The sequence below is a fragment of the Castor canadensis genome, chromosome 7 (assembly GCF_047511655.1).
Source record: "Castor canadensis chromosome 7, mCasCan1.hap1v2, whole genome shotgun sequence".
NCBI lineage: Eukaryota > Metazoa > Chordata > Mammalia > Rodentia > Castoridae > Castor > Castor canadensis.
The window spans coordinates 127,985,385-128,011,591 of record NC_133392.1 but is presented as its reverse complement, the minus strand read 5'-3'; the positions used below and the strand labels follow the sequence as shown (position 1 = coordinate 128,011,591).

General features: G+C 41.1%; 2 protein-coding genes across 11 annotated transcripts in view; one reads left to right on the top strand and one right to left on the bottom strand.

Annotated features, from left to right (window-relative positions):
- Nasp (nuclear autoantigenic sperm protein) overlaps positions 1-19,240 on the top strand; it is a 26,909-nt gene extending 7,669 nt beyond the window's left edge. The window contains exons 2-15 of one of the 4 annotated variants that reach the window (XM_074080257.1): positions 3,709-3,756; positions 6,858-6,968; positions 9,227-9,307; positions 10,996-11,105; positions 11,779-12,762; positions 15,475-15,554; positions 15,931-16,016; positions 16,129-16,202; positions 16,826-17,014; positions 17,121-17,287; positions 17,888-17,944; positions 18,038-18,115; positions 18,614-18,676; positions 19,069-19,240. In XM_074080257.1, coding sequence (XP_073936358.1) covers positions 3,709-3,756; positions 6,858-6,968; positions 9,227-9,307; positions 10,996-11,105; positions 11,779-12,762; positions 15,475-15,554; positions 15,931-16,016; positions 16,129-16,202; positions 16,826-17,014; positions 17,121-17,287; positions 17,888-17,944; positions 18,038-18,115; positions 18,614-18,676; positions 19,069-19,137 — 2,197 coding nt within the window. In that variant the 3' untranslated portion in view covers positions 19,138-19,240. Of the gene's footprint in view, positions 1-3,708; positions 3,757-6,857; positions 6,969-9,226; positions 9,308-10,995; positions 11,106-11,778; positions 12,763-15,474; positions 15,555-15,930; positions 16,017-16,128; positions 16,203-16,825; positions 17,015-17,120; positions 17,288-17,887; positions 17,945-18,037; positions 18,116-18,613; positions 18,743-19,068 lie in introns of all 4 variants that reach the window. The other 3 variants (XM_074080255.1, XM_074080256.1, XM_074080259.1) reach the window with 3 other exon arrangements.
- Ccdc17 (coiled-coil domain containing 17) lies at positions 18,904-26,207 on the bottom strand. Of its 7 annotated transcripts, none has more exons than XR_012449926.1 (12): positions 23,977-26,207; positions 23,550-23,898; positions 23,316-23,478; positions 23,150-23,233; positions 22,956-23,074; positions 22,599-22,712; positions 22,259-22,407; positions 22,089-22,171; positions 21,742-21,945; positions 21,361-21,571; positions 21,184-21,290; positions 18,904-20,908 (listed from the first exon to the last, which is right to left on the bottom strand). XR_012449926.1 is itself a non-coding variant. In XM_074080260.1 (12 exons), exons 1-12 carry the CDS (start codon positions 24,271-24,273, stop codon positions 20,807-20,809), a joined length of 1,986 nt encoding a protein of 661 aa, XP_073936361.1. In that variant the 5' UTR covers positions 24,274-26,207; the 3' UTR covers positions 18,904-20,806. The 7 variants fall into 7 exon arrangements, 6 of the variants coding, with proteins under 6 accessions (XP_073936361.1, XP_073936362.1, XP_073936363.1 ...); XM_074080260.1 differs by having other exon boundaries at positions 21,184-21,294; XM_074080261.1 differs by having other exon boundaries at positions 21,184-21,294; positions 22,089-22,168.

Here is a 26,207-nt window from a genome sequence, read left to right as displayed (position 1 = left end):
GTTATTTTAGATTGGTTTGTCAGAGTTGACTTTAGTAAGATTGAATGAAAAGGAGGTTCCAGCTTTAGCAAGGAAATTTAGTGAAAATAGAAATAGAGAATATAGTAGGGCTGCAGTCTAGGTTAATAGTTTTAGTGGTTGAAGAGGGGTGTCTTTCTGTCTGATTGTTTCTGTTTGCTCAGTGAAGTGTGAGGCAAGGTCAACTTTGAAGTGAGGATTAGAATATGGTATATAGGTGGTAAATAGTCACTTTGGAAAATGAAAAGAGATACTATAGAGAATGTGATAGGATTACTGACAGTGTTATGCTCAAGAATTTAAAGTGAGATCACATGCTGTTACATGCTTTTTTATTTTTGTGGCACTGGAACTTGAAGTTCTCTAGGCACTCTACTGTAGCCACATCTCCAGGCCCTGTTGTATGCTTTTCTAGTTTGAATATTCATTGGCTGTAAAAGACTAGATGGTTAAGAGGATTGAAACCTGTTGTGACACTTCCAAGTTTTCCAAAAGAAAAAACTGAGTAGAATACTTTACAGGGTTCTGGATTGAGCCCAGGGTCTTTGTACATGCTAGGTAAATGCTTTAACACTTTAGATATGTACTCTAGCATTCTTTTTTTTTTTTTTTTTTTTTAAATGCAGTACTGGGACTTGAACTCAGGGCCTACACCTTGCACCAGCACTATTTTGTGATTTTTTTTTTTTTTTTTTTTTTTGAGATAGGGTCTCTTGAACTATTTTACTCAGGCTGACTAAACTGCAATCTTTTTGATCGCTGCCTCCTGAGTAGCTGGGATTACAGACAAGAGCCATTGGCATCCATCTCCTTTTGTTTTTGAGACAAGTTGTCCCTTCCTTTACCCCATGTTGGCCTTCAACTTGTGATCCTCCTGCCTCTGCCTCCCCAGTAGCTTGAGTTATAGATATGGGCCACCACGCTTGGCTTCAGAGCAAGGTTTTATGTTAAAAAATGTCTTCAAGTGCAGTGGTTGGAGATTTGCATTTTTTTAAAGTTTTAGCAAGGATGCTTTTGGCTGCGCAAGATGGCACCGGCTCTGCAAATGGCATTCATCCCAATATCCGGGTGGTACTTATTCTTGTAGATCATGTGCTTGATGCTGCTGAGGGTAGCTTGAGCATTCTTGCTGATGGTGGTCCACATGTAGGAGGTGGCTGGCTTTCACTGGTGGGATCCCTGCTTCATGATCATCACAACACCTTTGCCATTGGGGGTGGGGGAGTGGTTCCACTCCCACAATCTTGCATTGAAATCAACCTGACATAGCAGGAGGAGTTGCAGGCCTTCAGGTTTTTGGGCTCCATGCTAGTCTGCTTAACTGGAGCTGCTCCACATGACCATCCATTGCCGATGCATGGTCATGGAGGGGGCTCCTTTGGCAGTGGTGGGTGGTCACAGAAAACCAGCCCCTTAAAGTAGATTTCAGTGTTAGGTTTTAGGGAAACAAAGATGGCATCAGATCATAATCAAATTATAATAGGATGAGTTCAAACTACTTAAATCTAGCTGCTTTCCCTTCGTGACATTTAAACTTAATCAGTGATTGTCTAAATGCTAAATTAACACTTATCATTCTTAGCTTTCTATTTAGCTCTTAACTTTCTTGCTGCATTAATACCAGACACTCCTTGAAATTTGTTTTCTTTAATACCGCCTCCATTTTTTCTTATCTCCGTTTTTTTTGTTTTGTTTTGTTTTTTCCCTTAGTTATTTAGGGTGTTGTATTTTTGGATCCTCCTAGCTACGCTTCCTGCATAGCTGGGATGACAGGATTGTTGGCACCACACCTATTTTATTTATTGAAATGGAGGTCTCCCTAACTTTTTTTTTTTTTTTTTTTTTGTGAGACTGGGGTTTGAACTTGCAAAGCAAGAACTCTACTGCTTAAGTCATGCCTACAGTCCATTTTGCTCTGGTTACTTTGGAGATGGGGTCTCTTGAAGAATTTCCCCAGGCTGGCCTTGAACCTCTAGCCTCCTGATCTCAGCCTACCAAAGTAGCTAGGATTATAAGGGTGAGCCACCAATACCCAGCCTGGCATTTTTGTTTGCTTTTTTTTTTTTTTTTTTTTTTTGCCTAGACTGGGTTGGAACCATGACTTTCTAATTTGCCAAAAAAAGAAAGAAATAGAGATTCTTGGACTTCATTCCAGAACTAATGAATAAGAAACTTAAGGAGGTGAGACTCACACTTTATTTTATTTATTTCTTTTTTTCTTTTCACAGTTTATTTTTTATGTTTTTGTGTGTGTGTGTGATACTGGGGTTTGGACTCGGGACTGACTTGCTCTTAAGTTTTGTTAGACAAATCTGGAGCAGTCATCATTGCTAACGAGTTCATTAGTAAAGCAGTATTCTTCTGAGGGCTGTACTTGATGCCTGTGAACTGTCTTAGAACCTGCATGTCTTGGAGGTTTTACGTACTTCTTTCTTAAAGGCATTGCTCAATAGGCAAGCACTCTGTCACTAAGGCACACCTCCAGCCCCCGCAGCAGTTTTCTCATGCATTAAACTAATGAGCATCTAGCCAAGCCTGCAGATCTGCAGATTGCTCTTTAATCTAGACACATTGGGGACCTTTCCAAACCCCAAACTGTGGATGAATTCTTCCTTGGTGCTGTGGATGAAACTCTCCAGACGTAAACTGAGGCACTCATAAGGCTTGCCTGTTTTTTTTTTTTTTTTTAACCCTTTTCTCAGGTCACTGTCTGGTCGTTAAACATCTAAAAACTGCGATTTTGTGTATTTTTATTTTGACCATTGTTTTAGTTTGAGGTGAAAGGATGAATCTAGTCCTCTGGTACTTTCATGATAGCTAAGTGTAAAAATTGGATAGTATTGCACTTTGCCCTTTCACCTTTTTGGTAAAAAGACATTTCATGTATTCTTATTACCAGTAGTGCCATAGTGTGTTGTTAGTATTTATAGCGTTATTATTAAAATGTGATAATTTTTGGTACACAAACTCTGTTTGGACTTTTGTAATACTACCAAACGGTGGTTCATACACTAGTGTTGGTTTGTCAAATGTTTGTTACTGGTGTAGAAAAAGAAAAGTACAAAACTTTGGAGTTAAAACTTTTAAAAATAAAAAGAAATTTGACATTGCCCTGATATTTTTATTTTATAAAAACCCATGTTTCATTGAGAAGGTCTTTCCTTCTCAGTGAAAAAAGCTGGGCATGGGTGGTGCACACCTGTCATGCCAACAACTTGCAGGAGCCACTGGGTGCTGGTGGCTCATAGCTGTAGTGTTAGCTACTCTGGAGATAGATCTAGATGATCTCTGTTCAAGGCCAGGCCGGGTGGATAGTTCTCTAGACCCTATCAAAAATACCCAATACAAAAAAGGGCTAGTGGAGTGGCACAAGTGGTAGAGCACCTGCCTTGCAAGTGAGGCCCTGAATTCAGACCCCAGTACCTCAAAAAGAAAGAAATAGTATCACTGTTCAGTGGACCTTGGCAAAAAAGAAACTCTAGATCCAAAAAATAACCAAAGCAAAAGGGGCTGGAGGGGTGGCTCAAACAGTAGAGCCCCTAGCAAGTACAAAGCCCTGAGTTCTCAAACCCCAGTACTGCCCTTCCCCCAAAATTAAATAAATGGTAACTTTTTTTTTTCTTTGAACTTATTTTCTGGCCTTAAAGTAGTCTCCATTTTTACTTTTTTTCTCTTTATTTTTCATTATAGAATTGAAGATGCTCCTGCTCCTTCTACATCTACAGATAGAGTGGAGAGGTAAGATAATTACATGGTATATTAGATTCATATCTGGAACATACTGTGCAATATATACCCTTTTTAAATTTTGAGACAGTTTTTGTAAGTTGCTCCAGGCTAGCCTCAATGTTTTGATCTTCCTGCCTCTGCTTCCTGAGTAGCTAAGGTTACAGGGGTGTGTCAACTGTACATGGCCTGGTCTAGAGTCTTACACTTTCTTTCTAACTGATCTTCTCTTTATTATTTTTTTCCTGTATTACAATCTGTACTATAATACCACTATGTCCCTCTTACCCTTCCTCCTGTTTTTCTTACAACTCTTCCCTTAGCTTACTCTAGATAGAAAAAAATTTCTTTTTCTCAAATCCTTTAACTAAACTTCTAGAGCTTTGCACAAATGTTGCCTCTGATCTGGAGTGTTCTATATTTGTGTGGCTTGGTTCCTTCTGTTCTCTGCTTCAATTTATGTTGCCATTGAGACCTTCCTGGATCATTCTTATTAAAATCATAGTGCCTTGATTTGTGCCCAGTACTATCAGGTACCTGAAGTATTGGTTGATTAAATTAAGAAGAGAGAGTATCTTTCAAAATAACTTTGTTTCCATTAATGGACCTTAGATATCACTAACTCTTGCCCATTTTACTCAGATTTTTTTTTTTTTTTTTTTTACAACTGTTGTTAACTTTTGTTAAGCTATAATTTGGTATCTAGGAAACTGAACAATTTGATGAGTCTTTATCTCTAAACTATTTTCCCAAAAGGTAAAGAGTATATTTATCACCTCAGTTTCCTGTGTTTCTTTGTATTTCATTCCTTCCTCAGGCAATAATATAGTTTCTGTTACTATAGATGAGTTATGATTTACAGAATTTTTATCTAAATGATGTCATTCAGTATGTGCTTTTTTGGGGGTGGGTGGGTAATAGCTGCTTTGATTTAGCACAATTATTTTGGGATTTTGTGTTATCACATGTACCAATAGATTATTCTTTTGGCTGGTGAGTGACATTCCATAATGTAGATGGTATCACAATTTATCCATTTGGGTTCCTAGTTTGAGATTATTACATGTAAAGCTGCTATGAATATTTGTGTACAAGTCTTTATTATACATTTCCAGTTTATGGGTTAATACCTAGGAATGGAATGGCTGGATCATATGGTAGTATGTATTTAACTTTAAAAAACTCCCAAACTGTTTTCTAAAGTGATTCTTACCATTTTACATTCCTTCCAGCAGTGTATTAGCTGCTCTATATCCTTGCAACAGTTGATACAGTCAGTCTTTTCTTTTTTGAGACAGGGTCTTGCTATGTTGCCTATGTTGCCCAGGCTCTCTTTGAACTCCAGATTCTATTGCCTTGGTCTCCCAAGTAGCCAAGACTAGGCAAACACCACCATGCCCAGCCTTTGTCTTTTTAAAATTTTAGTCAGTCTCTAGAAGTATAATGGAATCTCATTATGGGTTTAGTTTGCATTTTTTGAATGACTAACAATGTTGAGCATCTTTTCATGTGCTTATTTGCCATTTGTCTGTTAAAGTCTTTTGTGTATTTTTTTAATGTGCTTGTTGGCATAGAAATTTCACATATATCTTATCCCAGTCTGTGACTTGCCTTTTTTTTTTTTTTTTTTAATAGTGTCTTTCGGAAAGCAAAATTACTCATTAATGGTCTGCTAGGGAAGCCTGCCAAACCAAAGTCACTGTTTTCTCCTATATATATTCCTTCCCTCACTACCACCCTTCTCTCTTTCTATTGTGGTACTGGGGTTTGAACTCAGGACCTCATGCTTGCTAGGCAGGTGCTCTACAACTTGAGCTACTCCACCAACCCTGCTATATTTTCTTCTAGAAGTTTTACTGTCCTAAAATCTTAAGACTGATCCATTTTATTTATTTACTCATTTATTTACTTATTTGGATTGGAGTTTGAACTCAGGGCTTCATGTCTCCAAAGCAGGTACTCTACTGCTTGAGCCATGCCTCCAGTCCATTTTGTTCTGGTTATTTTGAGATGGAGTCTGGAGAACTATTTGCCTGGGCTGACCTTGAACCATGATCCTTCCAATGTCAGCCTCCCAAGTAGCTAGGATTATAGGTGTGAGCCACTGACACCCAGCTTCAAGTTAATTTTTATATTAAGATGTGAGATAAGACTGGAGATGTGACTCAGATGGTAGTGTGTCTGTCTGCCTAGGAAGTGCAAAGCCCTGAGTTCAAACCCCAGTGCCACAAAAAAAAAAAAAAAAGATGTGAGATAAGGATTGCATTCACTTTTTTGCATGTGGGTAGTCATTTATTGCCACATCATTTATTGATGAATCGTTGAATTGCCTTGGCATCTTTATTAAAATTGAATATGTATGAATCTGTTTTTTACCTTATTCTGTCTTACTCAACTTATTTGCCTTTTTTTTATTTGATTAGGCTGGGGTTTTGAACTCAGGGTCTCACACTTGATAAGCAAGCACTCTACCACTTGAGTCAGACTGCCAGCCCTGTTTTGTATGGGGTATTTTCGAGGTAGGATCTTGAGAACTACTTTTCCCAGGTGACTTCAAATCATGATCCCTCTGATCTCTGCCTTCTGAATAGCTAGGATTACAGACATGAGTCACCGGCACCTGGCCTTACTGCCTTTCTTTATAACAGTACCACCTTGTCTTGGTTTTGAGACCTCTGTCTCTTGCTCCATTTACCTAAGTGGTGTTTTTTTTCCCCACTTCTTTGTCTTTCTGGTGCTGGAGATTGAAATCTCTTGTTTTCTAGACAAGTGCTTTACCTGAGTGCAGTCAGCTGCATTCCCAACCCAACCTAACCCACTTTTTGGTTTTAATTTTTCTTTTAGCTAGTACAACTTGTATGATTTTATGATTCCTTTTTTCTTGCTTAATTAGCATATATTTATAGTAATATCTCATGTTATCTAAGTAAATAAGCCTTTAAAAAGTTCTAGTGAAACTTAAAAATACTGCCTTTGAGATTTCTTTGGTTTTGCAGTGGTATATATGTGTGAGTTAATTATATCTTGTCAGTAGTCAAAAGTATTGTGGTTTGAATGTAGCATATGTTGATTTAAGCAATATTTGACACTGAAATGAAATCTTTTTCTTGCAGTCTGGATGTGGATAGTGAAGCAAAGAAACTATTGGGATTAGGACAGAAACATCTAGTGATGGGGGATATTCCAGCAGCTGTCAATGCATTCCAGGAAGCAGCTAGTCTTTTGTAAGTACTGTGTGTGTTACTTTGATTGTAATACTATGTTCCTAATAAACCTTGATAAAGAGTTGTTTTAGCTTTGGGTTTTAGTCTCGGCATCACAGCAACCACCAAGAAAATGGCTTGAGGTATATAGTTCAGTGGTAGAGTACTTGCCAAACATGTATGAGTCCCTGTGTTTAATCCCTGGTATTACAAAAATTCCCAAATTATTTTCCATGTAGGTGTTTATTCTGGTAAGTATAAAATCTAAATATCATTGAACAGCTTCTGTCTTTCATTTTCCTGAGTAACAATAGTTTTTATTTTAATCTCCATAAATTACAAGGACCAGTTTGTCCTGGTTTGTTCAGGACCAACTGTTTTTTTTCCTTCCATAGCTGGGGATAGTGTCTAGGATCCTTGTTGCATGCTAAGCAAGTGCTTTACTATTGAATTTTATAAGCCCAGGCCACTGGGACTCTCCCAGGTGTTTTTTGTTTTTTTTGGTGGTGGTGGTGGTATGGGGTTTGTACTCAGAATCTTAGACTTGCTAGGCAGGTGCTGTACCACTGTCACTCTGCCAGCCAACTCTTCCCCATTCCAGAACATCGGAAGTTCTATGTTTGGGGAAATTTGTTAGTCACAAACACATAATGATAAGTGGTCACACTACCACTAATGCTGTTATTAGCACAGCATTTTTTAAACCTTAGCATCATTGTCTACTCTTGCAGCTAATGGGAAGTTGGCAGCTATCACCATATATACCTTTATCCCTGAGGAACAGTTTAACTTTAGTGCTTTTAAGGTGATTTATTTTCCCCAAAGACTTTAATGTTCCTAGGAGAGAAAAAAAGTTTATCTTAAATCTTCAAGTAGTGGCCTGTGACTTGGTTTGAGCTTACCTTCTCTAAGATAGTGTCACCAATAGCAGTCGAAGGTCAGTCATGTTTTCCTAATTCACTGATTACACATCATTCAATTCAGGTAAAGAATGTTATAAAAGAAATAGTTATAATGAAGTATTTGTGGGTTTCAGGTTTGAAGCTTAACTTTTCCCTACCTTCCCCCCTCCCTTCTCCTAACATTCAGAACAAAATGTTATTCCTGAATGTCCACAAAAATCTCTTGCCTGGTTTCTGCTCTCTGGCCTTTGTTCATCTCCATTTGGGCTTAATGAATTGGGGCTCTAGTATTCAGTGGTGTGCTAGTGATGGAGCCCAAATTTTATCTGCTGGTAAGTATTTATAGAGTTTTTGTGCAAAACTCCATGGGCTTTTAAGATTCAATGTAAATAAGCACAGTTTATTCTTCCTAGCTTCCTGGACAGGTCAGTATTCTCACTATTCCTGCCATAAAGGGATATTTAGAAGAAAAATTTAAGATGTACTATTTTAATTTAGTAGGGCACACTTAAACATGATTTTTATCACAATACTTCCTTAGTTTCTCATTACTTTGACTTAGACTGTCAAGCTATTAGTTGACCTTTGACTACTGCCAGTCTTTTACTCCATGAAAGCTAGTCTCCTTGCTCTAGATTTAAAAAAAGTGCCTCTTCCTTTTCATTTATCACACTTAGGAGATTTCTTTCCTCTTTCCTTTAGTTCCTTTAGCTAAAACTTATAGCACTTATAGTGCTTTCTTTATTTCTAAGGAGGTTTTTTTTTTTTTTTTTTGGCTTTAGTGGTCCTGGCGTTTGAACTCAGGACCTCACATGTCCAAGGCAGAAGCTCTATCACTTGAGCCACTCCCAACCCTTATTTTGTTCCCACAAACTTTTTTTTTTTTTTTTAACCTCAGAGCCTCACACTCACTAGGCAAGTACTCTACCAATTGAGACCTGCCTCCAGCCCTCTAAGTAGTTTTAAATATATAAATACATTAAATCATAAATTAAATCATTTAGTAGCTCTTTTAGGACTAAATTAACATTTTATAGATGGGAAGACTAAGACATTGAGATTTGTCCAAGGTTGTACAGCTTGTTAAGGGATAGAGGGACGGAGGTCAGGTTCTTCATATCATGCCTTTCCATGGTTCTTTCTCACTTCTGGATGTTAGCCAAAGGTTCTCTAACTCTTCTGTTCCATAATGAAATCCATCTTATGGCAGGAGAAATACTTATATAGTCAATATAAGTACTAACTGTAGCAAATTGATGTCACTTAGGATGTACATTATATACAGATTAAAAATATGTAATTTTAGCTTCATATATTAATGTTAATTAGCAGTTAATATTATGTTCAGATTTAAATTTTTTTTTTTTTTTTTTTTAGAGGTAAGAAATATGGAGAAACAGCTAATGAGTGTGGAGAAGCCTTCTTTTTTTATGGAAAATCACTTTTGGAGTTGGCAAGGTATGTCTTTCAAGCCTCAGTATGTAAGTAGACTATTTCCTTTCACCTTAGTCTTTTTAAAAACTTGAAATCTCCAGCCAAGTTCCAGTGGCTCACATCTATAATGCTAGCTACTTGGTTGAGTTCAGGAGGATCACAGTTTGAGGTCAGCCTGGGCAAATAGTTTGCCAGACCTCATCTCCAAAAACCATAGCAAAATAGACTGGAAGTGTGGCTCAAGTAGTAGAGTAATAGAGTTTTGCAAGCATGAAGGCCTTGGTTCAAACCCCAATCCCATCAAAGGAAAAAAAAATATTGAAGTTTTCTTGTTTGCTAGGATTATGTACTATCTTTGGGATTTCACATGAGCTAAGTGAGACTAGTTTTACCTAGAAAGTAGGTTTTGAAGGAAACATAAAATAATGGAAACTGTGAATGGCACTTGATAGAAAGAATAGAATTTAAGTTTTGACTTTAGGAATCATTAGAGGCAAAGATCTTTTCATTAGTGAATAGTCAATAATTGATCCAAGTTCAATATAGGGACATGAAGAGGCACAGTGAGTAAACTGGGAGTGGTGGTACATACCTGTAATCCAGGAGGCTTAGGCAGGAGGATTGAGTTCAAGGCCAGTTTGGGTTACATGTTGAGATCCTGTTTCAGAACTATCAAGGGCTAGGAATGTAGCTTAGTTGTAGAGCGCCTTCCTTATGTATAAGGCTCTGGATTAGATCTCTGGCATTAGAAAACAAGTAAACAAAAATAGTCACTCAACAAGGACTGATGTAGCATGTGAGAATGTCTAGTAAATAAGATAAATAGTCTTTATTTTTTAATGTGGTAGTTGAGGTACATTGTGACATTTATAAAAGTTTTTATAATATATCATAATTGACCTCCATTATTCTCCTTTATCCCCACTTCTCCAGTGTCCCCAAAAAGTGGACAGTTGCCAAAGTTTTTTGTTCTTTTTTTTGAACACAGGGCCTTTACCTTGAGCCACTCCACTAGCCCTGTTTTTGTGAAGGGATTTTCAAGATAGGGTTTCGTGAACTATTTCCCCAGGCGGCTGGCTTTGAACTTTGATCCTTCTGATCTCTGACTCCTGAGTAGCTAGGATTACATGTGAGCCAATCGGTGCAAGTTTTTTTCTTTTTCAGCACTGGGGTTTGAACTCAGAACCTCATGATTGCTAGGCAGGTGCTCTTACTGCTTGAGCCACTCTGCTAGCCAAGACAAGTAGTCTTACTATTGGAAGTTACTGAATAATATCCACCCAAATTTATTAACCAGAATAAAATATATTGAGAGTATGCAAAGTAGCAAATGATCTGTCATCCATTTAATCTCAGTTCTGATAAGTTTCTAGTTTCTAAACTTAAATTTTTTGTAATCTTTCATAGCACTCTGATGACCTGCTGTGAAAATTGTGACTATCTTGAGAAGTGGGGGTGGATTTGAATTCTGGGAAATATTATGGCCCTGTTGTAAGAGGAATGAATACAGGTCTTATTCTTTTGATGAGTGATTTATTAGTGCTTTTCAGGTGGTTGAATGAGTTGTGTGCATATTTCTTGACATTCTTTTAATTTATTTTCTTTTTGAGTATGTGGTTTTATATTCCATACACTTGATTATTATTCTGTGTCTTAGAATACATTGTTCGGATCTAGTCGTTACATGTTTTTGCTTTCTCCTCTTCTCCTAGAATGGAGAATGGAGTGTTGGGAAATGCCTTGGAAGGTGTGCATGTGGAAGAGGAAGAAGGAGAAAAAACAGAAGATGAATCTGTGGTAGAAAATAATGATAATATAGAAGGTATGTGGAGTTTCATGTTACATTAAAGAGATGCGACATCGTACATTTCTTGTATACAGTGATAGAAATAGGGCTTTCTTGTCTTGTCTTGTCTCTGCTAAGATGCTTGGGCTGATGCCTGCATGTAGTAGAGACTGCAGTGGGGATTAGCCCATTACTGAAAGTGATAGCAGGCTTCTGTAAGAGGCTAGCTAACTGAACAAATAAATATGGTTATTTAAATTGGTGTTTTATTAAATATTTTACTGATTTAAAATCTTAAAACATTTTTGCATAGCTCAGTTATAATAGTAATGTTTTCGGAGCTCTTCTACATTTTTTGTCTCTAATAAAATTAAAGCTGGGTTTGGCTACTAGAGTTTTATAATTCTGACAAGGATCTATAATTTTGAATAAAAAATTTGGCATCTCTTACCTAACTGGTAATCAGAATGCTAAAAGTAAAATAATGCAGTGTTAATTTCATGGAGTTTAGGTTTCTTTTGCAATAAGTTGCTCTGCTAGCTGGGACTCTTCTTTGCTTTTCTCAAGGGGGCACATAATTTTTAGGCCATCTGCTAAAACTTAGCCAGGCCATTTGAGGGTTTGAAGGGAATGTATTTTTAGTTTCCATTTATGCTTTAATCATTAAACTCGAAGACATGTTTATGCTTCATGTTCTTTAACCATGTAGAGGAAGCAAGGGAAGAGTTGAGAGAACAGGTTTATGACGCCATGGGAGAAAAAGAAGCAGCCAAAAAAACAGAAGGCAAGTCTCTGTCAAAGCCTGAAACTGATACAGAACAAGAGAGTGAAATGGAGAAGTGTAGAAGAGAAGATATGGATATAAGTGAGCCTGCAGAGAAGCTACAGGAAAAAGTTGAATTGACTTCAAATCAGTTAACTGAAACCTCTGAAGAGGCAAAAGGAGCAGCAGCACCAGAAGGACTGAGTGAAGCTGAGGTCACTTCTGGGAAGCCAGAACAAGAACTACCAGATGCTGAGGAAAGAAAATCAGTTTCTGGAATTGATTTCCAAAATGAAGAATGCAGTGAAAAAGGAGGTCAGGAGAAGCAGGGAGAGGTAATTGTGAACATAGAGGAAAAACCAAAGGAAGCTTCAGAAGAGCAGCCTATCATGACTCTAGAAAAGCAGGGCAGTGCAGTGGAGGTAGAAGTACAGCCTGTAGACCCAACAGTCAATTCAGTGGATGTGGGTGGGGATGAACCAAAGGAGCAAGTAGCTACTTCTGAAAGTGAGCCAGGAAAGGCTGAGCAACTGGTAGGGCAAGAAGTGCTTTCTGTTGAAGAGTCACCAGTGGTGGCTGCAGAGGCTGGATCAGAAGTCTGTGAGAAGCCAGGGCAGGAAGCTACAGTTCTCTCTGAGAATGGTGCAGTCAAACTGTCAGCTGCAGGAGATGAGACTCCTATTGAACCACAAACTTCTGCAGAAAGACTGACAGAAACAAAAGATGATTCAGGTCTACAGGAGGTTAGAGCAGAACTGGTTCCTAGCCAGGAGGAGACAAAACTGCCTGTTCAAGAGTCTGAGGCAGCTGGAGATGGGGTTGAGATCAAGGTAGCCCAGAGAGCTACTAAGAAAGCACCTGAAGACAAATTTAAGATAGCTGCTAATGAAGAGACACAAGAGAGAGAAGAACAGATGAAAGAGGGTGAAGGTAACCGGGATATGCAAGAGCTACAGTGGGTGGAGTACATTCTGGATTTGACTCACTAATCATGGGTAAAAGATAGCCTTCCATTCAGGATTTTCCGTCTGCCTTTGGATTAGGAAAGGGCTAAAGGAAAATGGGGGTAGTTTAAAAGGTTGTGATAAGTTGAGCAAGTTAAATCAAAAGCAAATTTTCTTTAGCTGGCTTATAAACTAATGCTTTTACTAACTGCAAAATAGGTCTTTGTGATCTTTGAAAGTTGGCTAGCTACCAGTAACTTGTACCATACTAGCTAGCCAATTAAAGGATGGAAAAGGTAGAAAAGAGGGTGTGTCGAGGGGGCAGGTAGGGAAATAGTGGGTTAGGCTGGCAGAGAATGCTGAATGGATGTTCACTTGCATGCCTATGGGTTTTTTAACTTAACTGTTCATATGGTTTCTCTTCTCTGCTTTAGGAAGCAGGAACAGAGCAGTAGAATCCACTGAATTGGCACACTAAGCAGGCATGCCATTTAAACAAAGACAGTTAATATGGTGCCCTTTAGTCTTCAGGAAATGTTTAGAGGCTTATTCACATTGGGTAAAAGAGCCCCTCTTCCCCCCAAAAGAGATAACAACACCACCAACAAAAAACTTAGCTATTTAGCCCTCTTTCTGTCATCACCACGCCCCCCGCCTCATTTCATGCTCGCTTTGGCTGCTAAACTGATTTTTTTGTTACATAGAATGTTACCAAGTGTAGATGCATTGTATGACTATTTATTGGCCTAATCATGATCCAATTTCATCAAGATATATAAGCCTCTAATTAGTAATTGGCATGTCTGACTTGAGTTGTGCTATCAGTTGAGGATTCTACTGTATTTAAGACTCATCTAACATTGACATTAAGAACTACAGGTATATTTAGTTAATTGTTATTATTCTGTATAATTGCGAGACTACTTTAAATAAGAGTTCTCTTAAAGTTACAGATTTTCAAAGACCCACCTTTAATAATTAGAGATCGTTCTGGTAAACTACCTATGTGCAGGTCCCTGCACTCCAGCCAGCACACAGTAACCAGAAGTGAATTGATGGAAGCCATTAGGCTTCTTGAGCTTAAGGAATTCTTTAAGGAAAAAACAGAGAATTAAATTTCTCAATTTTTGAAAAACTCAGATGTCTGTATTTTTTTTTTTTTTTTTTCCTTTTTTCAGTGCCAGAGATTGAACTCAGGGCCTCAGTCATGTTAGGTGAGCACTATTGTGCCATACCCCCAGCCCTATACATGACATTTTTAAGTGTTATATGGCAGATACTTTTCTACTTAGTAAAAAATAGTATAGTTTCCATATTTTGAAAATACAGAAATGGGAGAAAGAGGTTAAGTAATTTGCCCTAGTTACATAGCTAGTAAAGAGGGTTCTGGGTACTTAGGCTGGCTCTAGGGCTCAGCTACTTCCTATGCTTTGTTCCTCTTATGTGACAACAGTAGTCCACACTAATCTTGTAGGGACCGAGGATATAGTTCAGTGATAGATAGAGTGCTTTCTTGGCATGTGGAAGGGCCTAGGTTTGAGCACAAAATTCTTTTTTTACATCCCTATCTATTGGACTGGTGGAGTGGCTCAAGTGGTAGAGTGCCTGCCTAGCAAGCATGAGGCCCAGAGTTCAAACCCCAGTACTGCCCTCCCTCAAAACAAAAGAAATAAAACTATGGAATAAATACAAAAAACAAAACAAAAACCACACAACTATTTATTTTATGAATATAGAATAACAATACCAGTTAATTTTTTTTGATGGTTTGGGTATTATGAGAAGTAGGTATAGATCTCCTTTAGTAGATCTTAGATATTCTGCTGAAGATGGGTAGTTAATAAAAACCCCTGTCTTGTTGAAACTTGGGAACTAAATCCACATAAAAAAGATAGATTTCAGAAGCACTGAATTACATAGTCACAGCACAGGTGAAAAGTGAGCTTGATAAAAAGGGTTAGATGCTGTAGATGGTAACCAGGTTGTAATTTGTAGATAGTTCTGAGAGGACTTTATAGTTTGTGCTAGTAAATTGTAATATATAGGAATTTTCCATGCCTGTTCTCATTGTGAAGTAGCATTGCTTTACAAATAAGATGCTTTAAGATAGGAGTTGATATGGCTATAAATTTAAATAGAATCATTTCAAATAATGGTTTATTCACATTTTCAGAGCTGGCTGGAGACTGTGACATGCTCATTGGTGAGAGTTGGTTAGGACTATGCTTTTTTCTCCATAGCTGTGTTGTTGTGGGAAAGCTAGTTTCTTGAGCATTTCTTTTTCTGAATGGACTGGAATAATTTAACTTTTGGTACTTCCCCCAACTTGTATTTTCTAACAAGTGGCAAAGAAACTAGAAACAGTGACTAATAAGACCTTTTCCTACTTTTGACTGAATAGATGGGAGCTTCTACCCAGTGAATAAGAGGAGGCAGCTAATCAGCCTCATTCCAAATGATGTCAGGTTAACTTTTACAATAAAATGCTCAGTCTTTTAATCACTGAAGGTCTGACCTGTAGACTATAAGGTTACACATTCTAAGTCTATGTTAGACTTGAATTAGACTGTAACCACTGACTTTATATGTTCAGATCAAATGTTAACTGACAGATTAGTATCTGGCCTGTCCTATCTCAGAATGTAGGACCGATACATCCTTAGTTATATTCTCAATACTGAGGAATTTTTGTTTGTAGAAATTGAAGGTTCAGAAGAAGAGGACAAAGAAAATGACAAGGCTGAAGAAATACCAAATGAATCAGTTCTTGACAATAAAGTAAGTGGTTATTCATTCAATTCTCTTACCTATTTATTGGACTAAAGGTTACTTAACATAGCCATGGTTACTTAGGTAGCTGCTTCTTGGTTAGGGATTGGGAACCCTTTGTTCATGCTTAGAATGGGCAGATCTGTTTTATCTTGAGGACCCAACACATCACTGTTCCATTTCACTGATGTAAGGTGATAACTTAAGATAGAAACCTTAAACCTTATAGGGACCCTTTCTATAGGCTTGAGGGAGAAAGTCTGAATTTTGAATTGCAATTAATTTTTTTTTCAAGCCATACTAAATTATACATTTAGATGTGTACAATAAAAAAGATGCCTGTCTTGTATTTCTGCCTAATACCAATGATTTGGATATACTTTAGTCTCTTCAAGAAAATGAAGAGGAGGAGATTGGGAACCTAGAGCTTGCCTGGGATATGCTGGATTTAGCAAAGATCATTTTTAAAAGGTAAAACTCTCGGTGCTTCTAGGCTCAGGTTGGGAATTTGGTTGAAAATAGAAAGCAGTTAGGGTTAGACAAATACCATTGAAGTTTTTCTGATCAACTTTCCTTCTTTTAGGCAAGAGACAAAAGAAGCCCAACTTTATGCTGCACAGGCACATCTTAAACTTGGAGAAGTTAGTGTTGAATCTGGTAATTCATTTTTCATTTTATAGTTGTCTTTAACCTCCCTCATGCCCCCATTTTCCCTATAATAGGTTTCTTTAGAATCCAGCTTGATTGAGCTTAGTTGGGTGAGATCACCCATAAAAAGACACCTAATACTGAGGCAGGAGTATCATAAATTAGAGGCCAGCGTGGGCTATGTAACAACCCTGTAACAAACAACAACAAAAAAGACAGATTTGGGTTCCCTACAGTCCTAGTCCTTTGAACAATCTTTAAAGTGATAATCTGACAGTGCAGTAGTTTTTCATTTTGGGTAAGGATCAAAGTCAGGGCCTCAAATACTGTACCACTGAGATCTGTACCCCAAGCCCCTTTTATAGTAGGATTTTAGTTTGTCTTTCATTTCAATACTGGGGATGAAACCCAGGGCCTTCTACATGATAGGCAAACACTCTGCCACAGAACTACATCCTCGGCTCTTTCTTTTAGTAGGATCTTTAAGACTCAGTTTTGTCTTTCTTTGTAGCAAAGGATCCTAGATATACTAAAAACTGAAATGTAAAATGAGGAGGGTACATTTAAAGAATGAGTTTCAGTTCTGGACTTTATATTAAATGCCATCCAATTGTGCTGTTTCTCTTCATTAGAGAACTATATTCAAGCTGTGGAGGAGTTCCAGGCTTGCCTAAACCTGCAGGAGCAATATCTGGAAGCCCATGACCGTCTCCTTGCAGAGACACACTACCAGTTGGGCTTGGCCTATGGGTATAACTCTCAGTATGATGAGGCAGTGGCACAGTTCAGCAAATCTATTGAAGTCATTGAGAAGAGAATGGGTAAGTGAGCAAGTATCTGCCTTATGATGTTAATCCAGCAATTGACTAGATTTAAAAAATGGATTTTTTTTTGTGGTAATTATTACTGACAGTCTGTTCTTTGTAGCTGTACTAAATGAACAGATGAAGGAGACTGGAGGATCATTTTCTGAATATGAGAAAGAAATTGAGGAGCTGAAGGAACTGCTACCTGAAATTAGAGAGAAGATAGAGGATGCAAAGGAGTCCCAGCGTAGTGGGAATGTAGCTGAATTGGCTCTGAAAGCTACTCTGGTTCGTTCAGTTTCCTCTTAATGTTTTCATAATAGCATAATTGGTATCCCGTTAATATTTTGCTAGGAACTTTTCATCATGACTTGGTTTCCATGGAGCTGGTGATCAGAAAGATTGTGAGAGTTTATCTAATTAGTCCTTATTAAACAGTGGTTAGAGAATTGGCTCTAGAGCCAGACCGTCTGGGTTTTGAATTCTGTCTCTGCTACTTTATTTGTGTGATTTAAACTATAAAATGGGGATGCTGCTTATATGTAAAATACTTTTGACAGTCTCCAACAAATTGGAATTGCTTAATAAATGAAAGCTATTATTTTACTCTCTGAGAGCTATGGTATATAGATCAGTGAGTCATTGAGAGCTTTTAACACCAAATTTCAGGGAAGTTTCTATCTTGGAGATAGGATGTGAAGGTATAGTTTAATATCTGTTTTCTGCCTATTTCCTTGGTGTGTATGTGTGTGGAAGACCTTGTTACTACATGGAGGCCACTAGCATTTCACATCTTAATCAGATTCTTAGATGATGAGTACATGTTATAAGACTGGGTGGCCTGGGTTCTGTTCTAGAACCTACTTGGGTTTGTCATCTCTCACACAGGTGGAGAGCTCTACTTCAGGTTTCACTCCTAGTGGAGGAGGCTCTTCAGTCTCCATGGTGGGTATTCAGGTGTTTTTGTCACTTAATATTAGGCTTCACTGAAGGTCTCATAGCTTATACATTGCTAACAAAGCCGTCTTTTTTTGCTAGATTGCCAGTAGAAAACCAACAGATGGTGCTTCCTCATCAAATTGTGTGACTGATATTTCCCACCTTGTCAGGAAGAAGGTAAATTTTTTCTTTTTGCTCTTTTTCTGAGTCTGATTTGTTGTATGGTGGGGGTCCCAAGTAATACACTAGTGGTAGGTGCAGTGAGACACTCATTTTACAAAGGTGGTCACTCGACAGTCCAAAATAACAAAAACAAAAATCCCAAAACCTCCTATGTCTGCTTTTTGTATAGTTCCAACAATTTTCTCTTGGGAGATTTTTACTCCTGCTTTGTTTATTTACTGGAAATACAGGAATTCATATTTATGCTCTGTTACTATCCACAACTCTACTCACCTGTATTCCATCATGCTTTTAAATATGATACGTTGGGACAGACTGATTTGTTCTGTTGAGTATAGGCTGCATCTGCCCTGTGACTAGGGAGACACTCTTAGACTGTGAGTCCTGGTGTTCGGGATATTTGTGATAAAGGGGTTTTGGAAATGTTTTGCACTTGTGTTTTTAAAAACACTTAGACTTAAGTTTATGGTGCCTTCACAATTATATCTTTAGAGAAAACCAGAGGAAGAGAGCCCCCGGAAAGATGATGCAAAGAAAGCCAAACAAGAGCCGGAGGTGAATGGAGGCAGTGGGGATGCTGTCCCCAGTGGAAATGAAGTTTCAGAAAACATGGAGGAAGAGGTGGGCAGTTAAGCAGGGATGTGTAGAAAACAGATGTCTGGCAAACAGGTTCCTGTTAAATGTATAAGGAACCTGAGCAACAAAACCTTTGGGTCATTTCTGCTTAATCTTTTCTACGTGATGGGTGATTATTGGCTTTGTCAGTTTAAATCACAAGATAATTTAGGAAATGATCTTTATTTTGTGGCCCTTGCCCTCAATATAGGGAGCAAGTTGCAAAGCAGAGTTTGGGGGACTTGTGTTCACTTCCTCTGATGGAAGCCTGGTCTTCATGGAATGGCTTAAACCAGCGTCACTTATGCCCATGTTTCCTGTTTGCCTTTCAGGCTGAGAATCAGGCTGAAAGTCGGGCAGCAGTAGAGGCTGGAGCTACAGTTGAAAGCACTGCATGTTAAGAGAGGGAGCAGAAACTTCCAAGGGAAAGTGTTTTTGTATATAATGTATTTTTTCACTTTTGGGAATTCTTTTTGTATAACTTCAATAAAGATTGTAAGCAAAGGTGAGGCTTTGATGGCTTTTTTCTTAAATACTGGCTGAATCTGTGCCTTGGGGCACTCCAGGTTTTATATAGTGGCCAAAGGTGTTCCCTTCCTTCCTTTGTTTTATCTTCTGTATTGATCTCATTGGATGTTGTAACTCAAATTACTCTTATTTGGAGGTAATCAAATCAAGTGTCTCTGTAGCCCTTCATCTTCCATTGGTGCTATATTTCTTTGTCAGATACTTGACTGAATTAAGCTATCTCGAAAACTTTAAGTGGTGCTGTCCCTGGAGGGGGGCTACAAAAAAACTTGGTGAAGATTTTGCTGTTTGGTGTTGACAATTGATGATGGACTTTGACTGTGAACCTGGCATTGGGTAGTACCTATCTTCTGTTCGCCTTTGTCTGCATTCAGGGTCATAATCCTATCCTGGAAAAAGAACTCTGAAGACGAGGGGAAATGATCACTGAGGAAAGGGGTGTTTAACTGCAGGGAACTAAGCACACTGGTTGGAAAGGGGCAGAGACTAAGGAGGTGATGTTGGAAGAATGTATGGGGGAGGCTGGCAGTTTAACTTTGTTACCTATCTTCTGTGTAAAAAGGCTGAGAAATGTCAATGCTTGGAACTGTTACACTGTCTGCAGTTTTGACTCATAAAAATAAAAGATGCTAAAAAAAGCTTGTGGTCTAGAATTGTGTTTAGAGATCTTACATTGGGATTCTGGGCTGCCTGGAACATTTTAGTGCGGAACATGGAACTGGGAGGCAGAAACTGACCCAGCAGCTCTTGGATGTCCAGTCCAGGGATAATAGTCTGGGCATCGATACTAATGCCAGCTCACTGGGCTCTCACTGATGTCCAGTGTACAGGGCTTGTATGAGACTCCGACTGAGCTGCCTCTGACCTGATAACACTTGTAGTTTATGAATCTGACAAGGCAAAATTTGATTTGCCCATGTTGTTGAAGTGGGTTAGAACCTGTGGTTTTAACAATCCAATGTAGAAGACAAGAGCTGTACTGAACTCCTAAGTCAACCCCATTTTTCAGTTTGTTTTTTCTCAACAAAATATTTCTCTGAGCTGGTTACTAACAGTTGGCTGTAGACACTGGCTTAATCTGACTTCTTAGAGACGCCCTTGTGTTACGTGTTCTCCTACCTGAGTCCAACACACGTGGCTCCCAGTTTTTGGTGACATTGGGATCTGGGGCTAGGCCCAATATAAAAATCTGGCATTTGAGCTCCTACTTGGTTGGAATGTTACTGGGTTGAGGGCTTATCCTGGAATCTGTCCTACTAAATCTCAGGCATTCCCTGTGTATGGAGGCTGAGAGTCTGGATAAAAGGCTTCTGGGCAGAAATCCTGAGGAAGCTGGGATTTGAAGAAGTTTGGCAATAAAACTGGTTTTAGTAAAACCCTACTCCCTTTCAGAAATGTAAATACTTGATGAACTTTGCTGTGGTTGGAATTCATTGTATTTACCTTTAGACCCTATATCAGAACACTGGTTAGAAAAGCTGCAGGTCTGAACTCAGAAACCCAGTGGGGATGGGTCAAAGCTGGGGTGAGAGCCCTAACTCTTTATCCTTGACTGCCAGAGGGCTCCTTTACAGGAGGTGGGGGATCAGCAAAGCCAGCATTAGGGGTGAGCCAGTTGGTTTCCAGTGAAGATGAGCTGGACACCTGTGGAATGTGAGAAGGCAGCTCATTAACCAGACAGGTAAAGAGCACAGGTTCTGGAGCTGAACTACCTTGGCATCTTAACTACTTAATATAAAACAAAGTTAGGGAAATTAAAGGATGATGTTAAAAGGAAGTTCTTGTTTTGGTATCTTCAGGGTGATATGGAGGTACAAGGATCAAGTGAGAACGCAGAAAGCATTTGGTAGGCCTGGTTATTATCCAACAGAAGCTTGACAACCCCACCACCTGTCCCTAAACTGTAACTGGATCCTCACCAGTGGTGGGTACTGGTATTCCTGGGCATTTTCTGGACTGATTTCTGCCAATGCCTGGACATCTGCATCTCTTGCATTCACCAGCCTCAGGAAGAGCTCTGCCTGACCTGCCTGGGGAGAGGTGAAATGGTACTCCATCTGTACCTTGGAGATTCAGTCCCCACTCTTCACACTCACCTGGGGAATCCCATTCAGCTGCCCAAGGCTGAAGCTGGGGTCCAGAGGAAGGGCCCTAAGTGGGAGGCGCCAATGGCCACTTAGCACCCGCTGATCCCGGTCAAATAGTACTAGTGAGGCCCAAGCCTTTGGTACTGACGCTCTAGCCCAGGCCAGTCCCTGACAGGCCTGTAGTTCACAGACCAAAGATACCGGTGGTGATGGGGGCAGTCTGCAGAACAACCAAAAAAGAGTGTCAGAAGCCAGAGGTGAATGCCCTAATTAGGGATTTCCTAAGACTCAGCCCTTCCTTAGGGCCAATGGTCCCTATGTACACATGAGAAAAACCTAATGAGGGGGAAGTCTCAAAAAGCACTCTAGTCATAGCCCCTATCTACTGACCTGGGCACAGGCTGCCTGCTGGCAAGGATAGCACAGTTACCCACAGGCCCAGGAGCTAGAGGTGGGGGCAAGCAAAGGGCTGGGGGCAATGCAGTGGTCCCGCCTGTATGCTGTCCGTCTTTGGCCAAACCAATCATTAGTTGCACCCAAATCCAAGAAGCCTCAAGGCCCCGCAGAAAGTCATAGAAAATGACAAGGCCAGCCCTGGAGGAAACATAAAGTCTTAGCACACACAAAACAATAAGCTCTTCACCCTTCCCACACCCAGCCAGTTGGCCAACCCTTAATCTCCTCAAGTACCCAGTAGTGGCCAAGTCATGTTGTCTAGGGAGGGAGCAGAGTCTCACCCAGGGTCATAAGGTGCAGGGCCTAGAACATCAGATGCTGGCAGGAGGCTCAGGTTTCTGGTCATGGCTCCAGGAAGCAGCTGCTGTAGGGAAGAGAGAAAGCCTGGAGCTTTCTATGCTTCCCCAGCTGCACAGAGCCCACTTGGAGTCCCACTCCCCCAGGTCCTCACAGCCTTTGCAGCACCACTGAAAATCTGGACGTTGGTGGAGCCTGGAAGTGGTGGCAGCGGGGGCGCCACTGGTGGAGGGAGGAGTTGGGGGTCTCTCCTGCCCCTCAGATGGGGGCAGGGATCAGCCAGGAGTCGTGGTTCTCCAGGCTCTAGGAATAGAGAGAGTTAGTTAGGAAGCAGGTAATTGGGCTAAAGTCTCGGGAATAACAGAGACATAGGTAGACACATGGAGAGGTGCATCAACACGAATGGGCAGAGCACACACGTGGGTGTCATTCCCCATGCATGATCCCTCCACCCCTGTAGGATGGGCTAGAACGAGGCTATGGTTTTCACTGACCCCAGGGTGCCCAGCCCGGGCCCCTCAGCATCTGCAATGCCAGAATTTCTGCCTCCAAGCGCCGGTTTTCCGCTTCCACTACTAGAAGCTGCCCCGAGGTGGTGCTTGACTTTTCTGTGGTGAAAAGTCTGACCTGTCACCTTTGACAGTAGCTAGATCTGGTTCTGCGCAGCTCCCCAGTGATAGGGCTCTCTGGACAAGTGTGGACCTGTCAGCTCACATTCTAGCTCCAGTCCCAAAGACCACCCAGGTTTCCTACCCTGGGCTTTTGCCTGCCAATGATGCCCTCCCTCACGCCATTTTCTCCTCCCACGTCCCACAGCCGAGAGGTCATCCAGGTTGGCCCCTTCAGCTCACCCCTGCGGTGCCGCGACCGCCGCAACTCCAATGCTGAAGCTTCCACTTGCAACTGCTTCATCTTGCCCAGAACACTAGGGTCCCGGCCTCCACCGTGCACGTAGGCCTCATGCAGGGCCCTAGGGAGTAAGAGGCATTCTTGCCCAGACTGAACAGCGCTTCACCCCATATATGTCCCGTGGCCTGGCCCTCACCCGATCTCGGCGGTCAGGGTTCCCGGGTTGGCCTGCAGCTCCGGGACACACAGTTCAGCGTCTCGCCAGGCTTTCGGCTGGGTCCTGGCGCAGGGAGACGACGTCACTTCCGCCCGGTCTCCCGCCGCCCCGCCCCCGCTCGGCGCTGGGATGGCCTGGGTCTCACCCTGTCTTGGGCTGTAGCTCCAGCACGCGCGCCCCCAACGCCTGCAGGGCCCCTCGCGTCCGCCCGGCCTCTGTCCGAAGTTTCTGAAGCTCACGCTCCAGGCCGAGTAGGCAGGACGTCCCGCCCCGAGCCCGGGCTACACCCTGAAGTCGCCGTTTTAGTTCTGGGGGAGTAAGGGACGCGAATAAGGCTCGGCAACGGGTGGGCGGCCTCTAGCCCCCCTTTCTCGCTCACCCTCGCCGCGCCTCTCCAAAGCTCGGCCCCGTATTTCGCTCTCCGCCATGCGCCGGGCGCGAGTCCCCTGCAGTACCCGCAGCCGCTCCTCAGGGCTCCCTGAAGCCTCGGGGGTGCGTCCCTCGGTTACCCAGGGTCGCACGTCCTGCAGGGACAGCCGCAGCCAGTGCACCTGGAGGTAATAGTGATCCGCCCTTGTATAAGCTGGAGGTCTGCGGGGTGGAGGGCTCTCCAAGGTTGACGCCCTGAGGAAGGCTTGGGGGAGGGGGTGTACCTCGTCTGTTAACCTTTTTAGAGCAGACTTGCTGGCTTCCTGGTCTGAGTGGCCCTGGAGTTCTTGTGACACAACCTGGGGTCAGTGTAAGATGAACAATCCTGAGTCCAGCCGGCTGGAATACCCACTCCCGGCCACAGAGGCAGTCCTTACCAACGTGCTCCGTGGTTCAGAGGCTACTGAGGGTTGTGCTCCAAGGGTCACCTCCTGGGTCAAGCGGCCAATGCAGAAGCGCTGAGTGTGTGTGGCCAACAAGGCCCAGGAGCGGAAAACCATGTCACAGGACCCACAAGGCAGGAGCCCTGGCTCCTCAGTGGAGGCCATGGGATGGGACCCGTTTTCCTGAGGCCACACAAGTTCTGCAGCTAAGGCAGAGGGCAGCAGGAAGGCAGAGGATGACAAAGAGACAGAAAGCCACAGGCAGAGAGGGGAAAGGCTAGATCTCTGCATTAAAGTTTGTTTGGGGAGGAGCCTTAGCTCCCTGGGCAGCAACTACAGGTCTGGGCAGGTCAGGACAAAGTGGGGGCGGGGGGAGGGGTGGGGAGGACGGGGGAAGCCTTGTCACCTTTGGGAGGAGTCCAAAACTTAAGTGTCACAGTCTGTTCCACCTCATTGCATGAGTATGGGCAAGTCTTTAACACTGCACTTTGGTTTACCTGTCTTTACTAACAAAGGGGAACATCTGCCTCCCAGAGTAGCTGGGTCCTTACTGCTTACTCTAGTTTTGGTCATTTTATAGACTCTGTCAGGCAAGTACCACCTTTTGTATTGTTGTATTCTAACTCCATTCTTGGAATCTGTTTATTTACAGCTGTAGAGAGAGCTACAGCAAGGAGATCTTTGGGAGAATATAAAGGGTCTCTCAGATGAAGGAATCAAATTCAGAAATTCCTTCCTCAAAGACTAGCCAGACTAGCCTCCAGAACTCTCCCCTTGCCCCCATCATCAAGACACAAAGAATCAGGAGCATGCATCTCAAGGCCTCTTTGCTAAATAAGACAAAGCCAAGGCATGACTAGCAGCAAGTGACAAGTTTCCAAGTATGTGATCTCAGTTCAGCTTAACTCCAAGAACGAATACATTTTTAGAAGTATGTCTGAGCAAAACTAATAAATGGCGAAGTCTGAATCTCAACCTACGTCTCAATCTAAGTTTAATATTTTTGTAACAATATACTTAGTTCATTTTATGGTATTTCACTGATTTAAAAATGTATTTTTTTTCCATTTTTTTAACAGCAACATTAGGATTCACTGGATCATAACTGGCAAGTTTTTTTTTGTGGTGTTAGGGATTGAACCCAGGGCCTTACATATGTTAGGCAAGCACTCTACCACTGAGCTACATCCCCCTAGACTTGTTTTTTGAGACAAGGTCTCGCTTTGTAGCCCAGGATGGACTTGAAATCAAGATCCTCCTGTTTAGTTCAGGCATGTGTGACCATGCCTAGTTCATTATTTCTTAAAATCTTCCCAGTACCTACCATGGAACCAAAGAGCTTGGACATGCCAGGGAAGTACTAGACCAGTGACCTACATCCCCAGCTAAATGTTTTGCTTATTAGTACATAAAATTGTATCTTAAAATAGGTCTGGCAAGTGCCTGTAATCCCAGCACTCAGGAGGATCATGACTTTGAGGCCAGCCTGGGCTATAAGGGGAAACCCTGTCTCAGAAAAGATGGCATCTGACATTCAAGGAAATATGATAGTTAATTCTTACTGCTCTATCTCAACTGTCATCTCTATAGTTTGCAAACAGATTGCTCACAATGTACTGCTAAGTAGTAGGCAACATAATACACTTTGACAGTGTCTTTTTACCTTTCTGGCTGTTAGAATCTAGCAAATGTCTTACTAGTATCTCTGCCTCCACCCTCTCTGGCTCACAGCCCACACTATAGGTTATCTAACATGGCAGTCAGACCTATTATTCCCCTACTTATCTCCCATTAGGGTATGACTTGGGCTTCTTTATCTACTAGGAACAAATTACTATAGGGATAGCCAAAAAGTGCAGATACTATATGTCTGTTGTAAAACTTCTATTAGTCTATCAAATCTTGGTCTAAGGTTTCCAATTTTTCTGATACAACTGTTTATTTTCTCTCTTGCCCAGCTGAGTATTACTGCATCATCAGAGCTTTGCATAATGCCTGGCACATACAACAGGGGCTTAGGAAATATCTGTTGAATGAGAAAACTTGCTTCTTCTGCTGGCTCCTTAGCCAACAAGGGTCATCTTTCCCCTCCATGGTCTGTCTTTGTAGAAAAACTGAAACACAGACCTTCCTTCAAATATGCACATTGGTAAATACATGGTCACTGAAAAATGATCTCAGGAAAGAGAATTTGGTTTCTGACTTTATTACTAATAATTTATTGC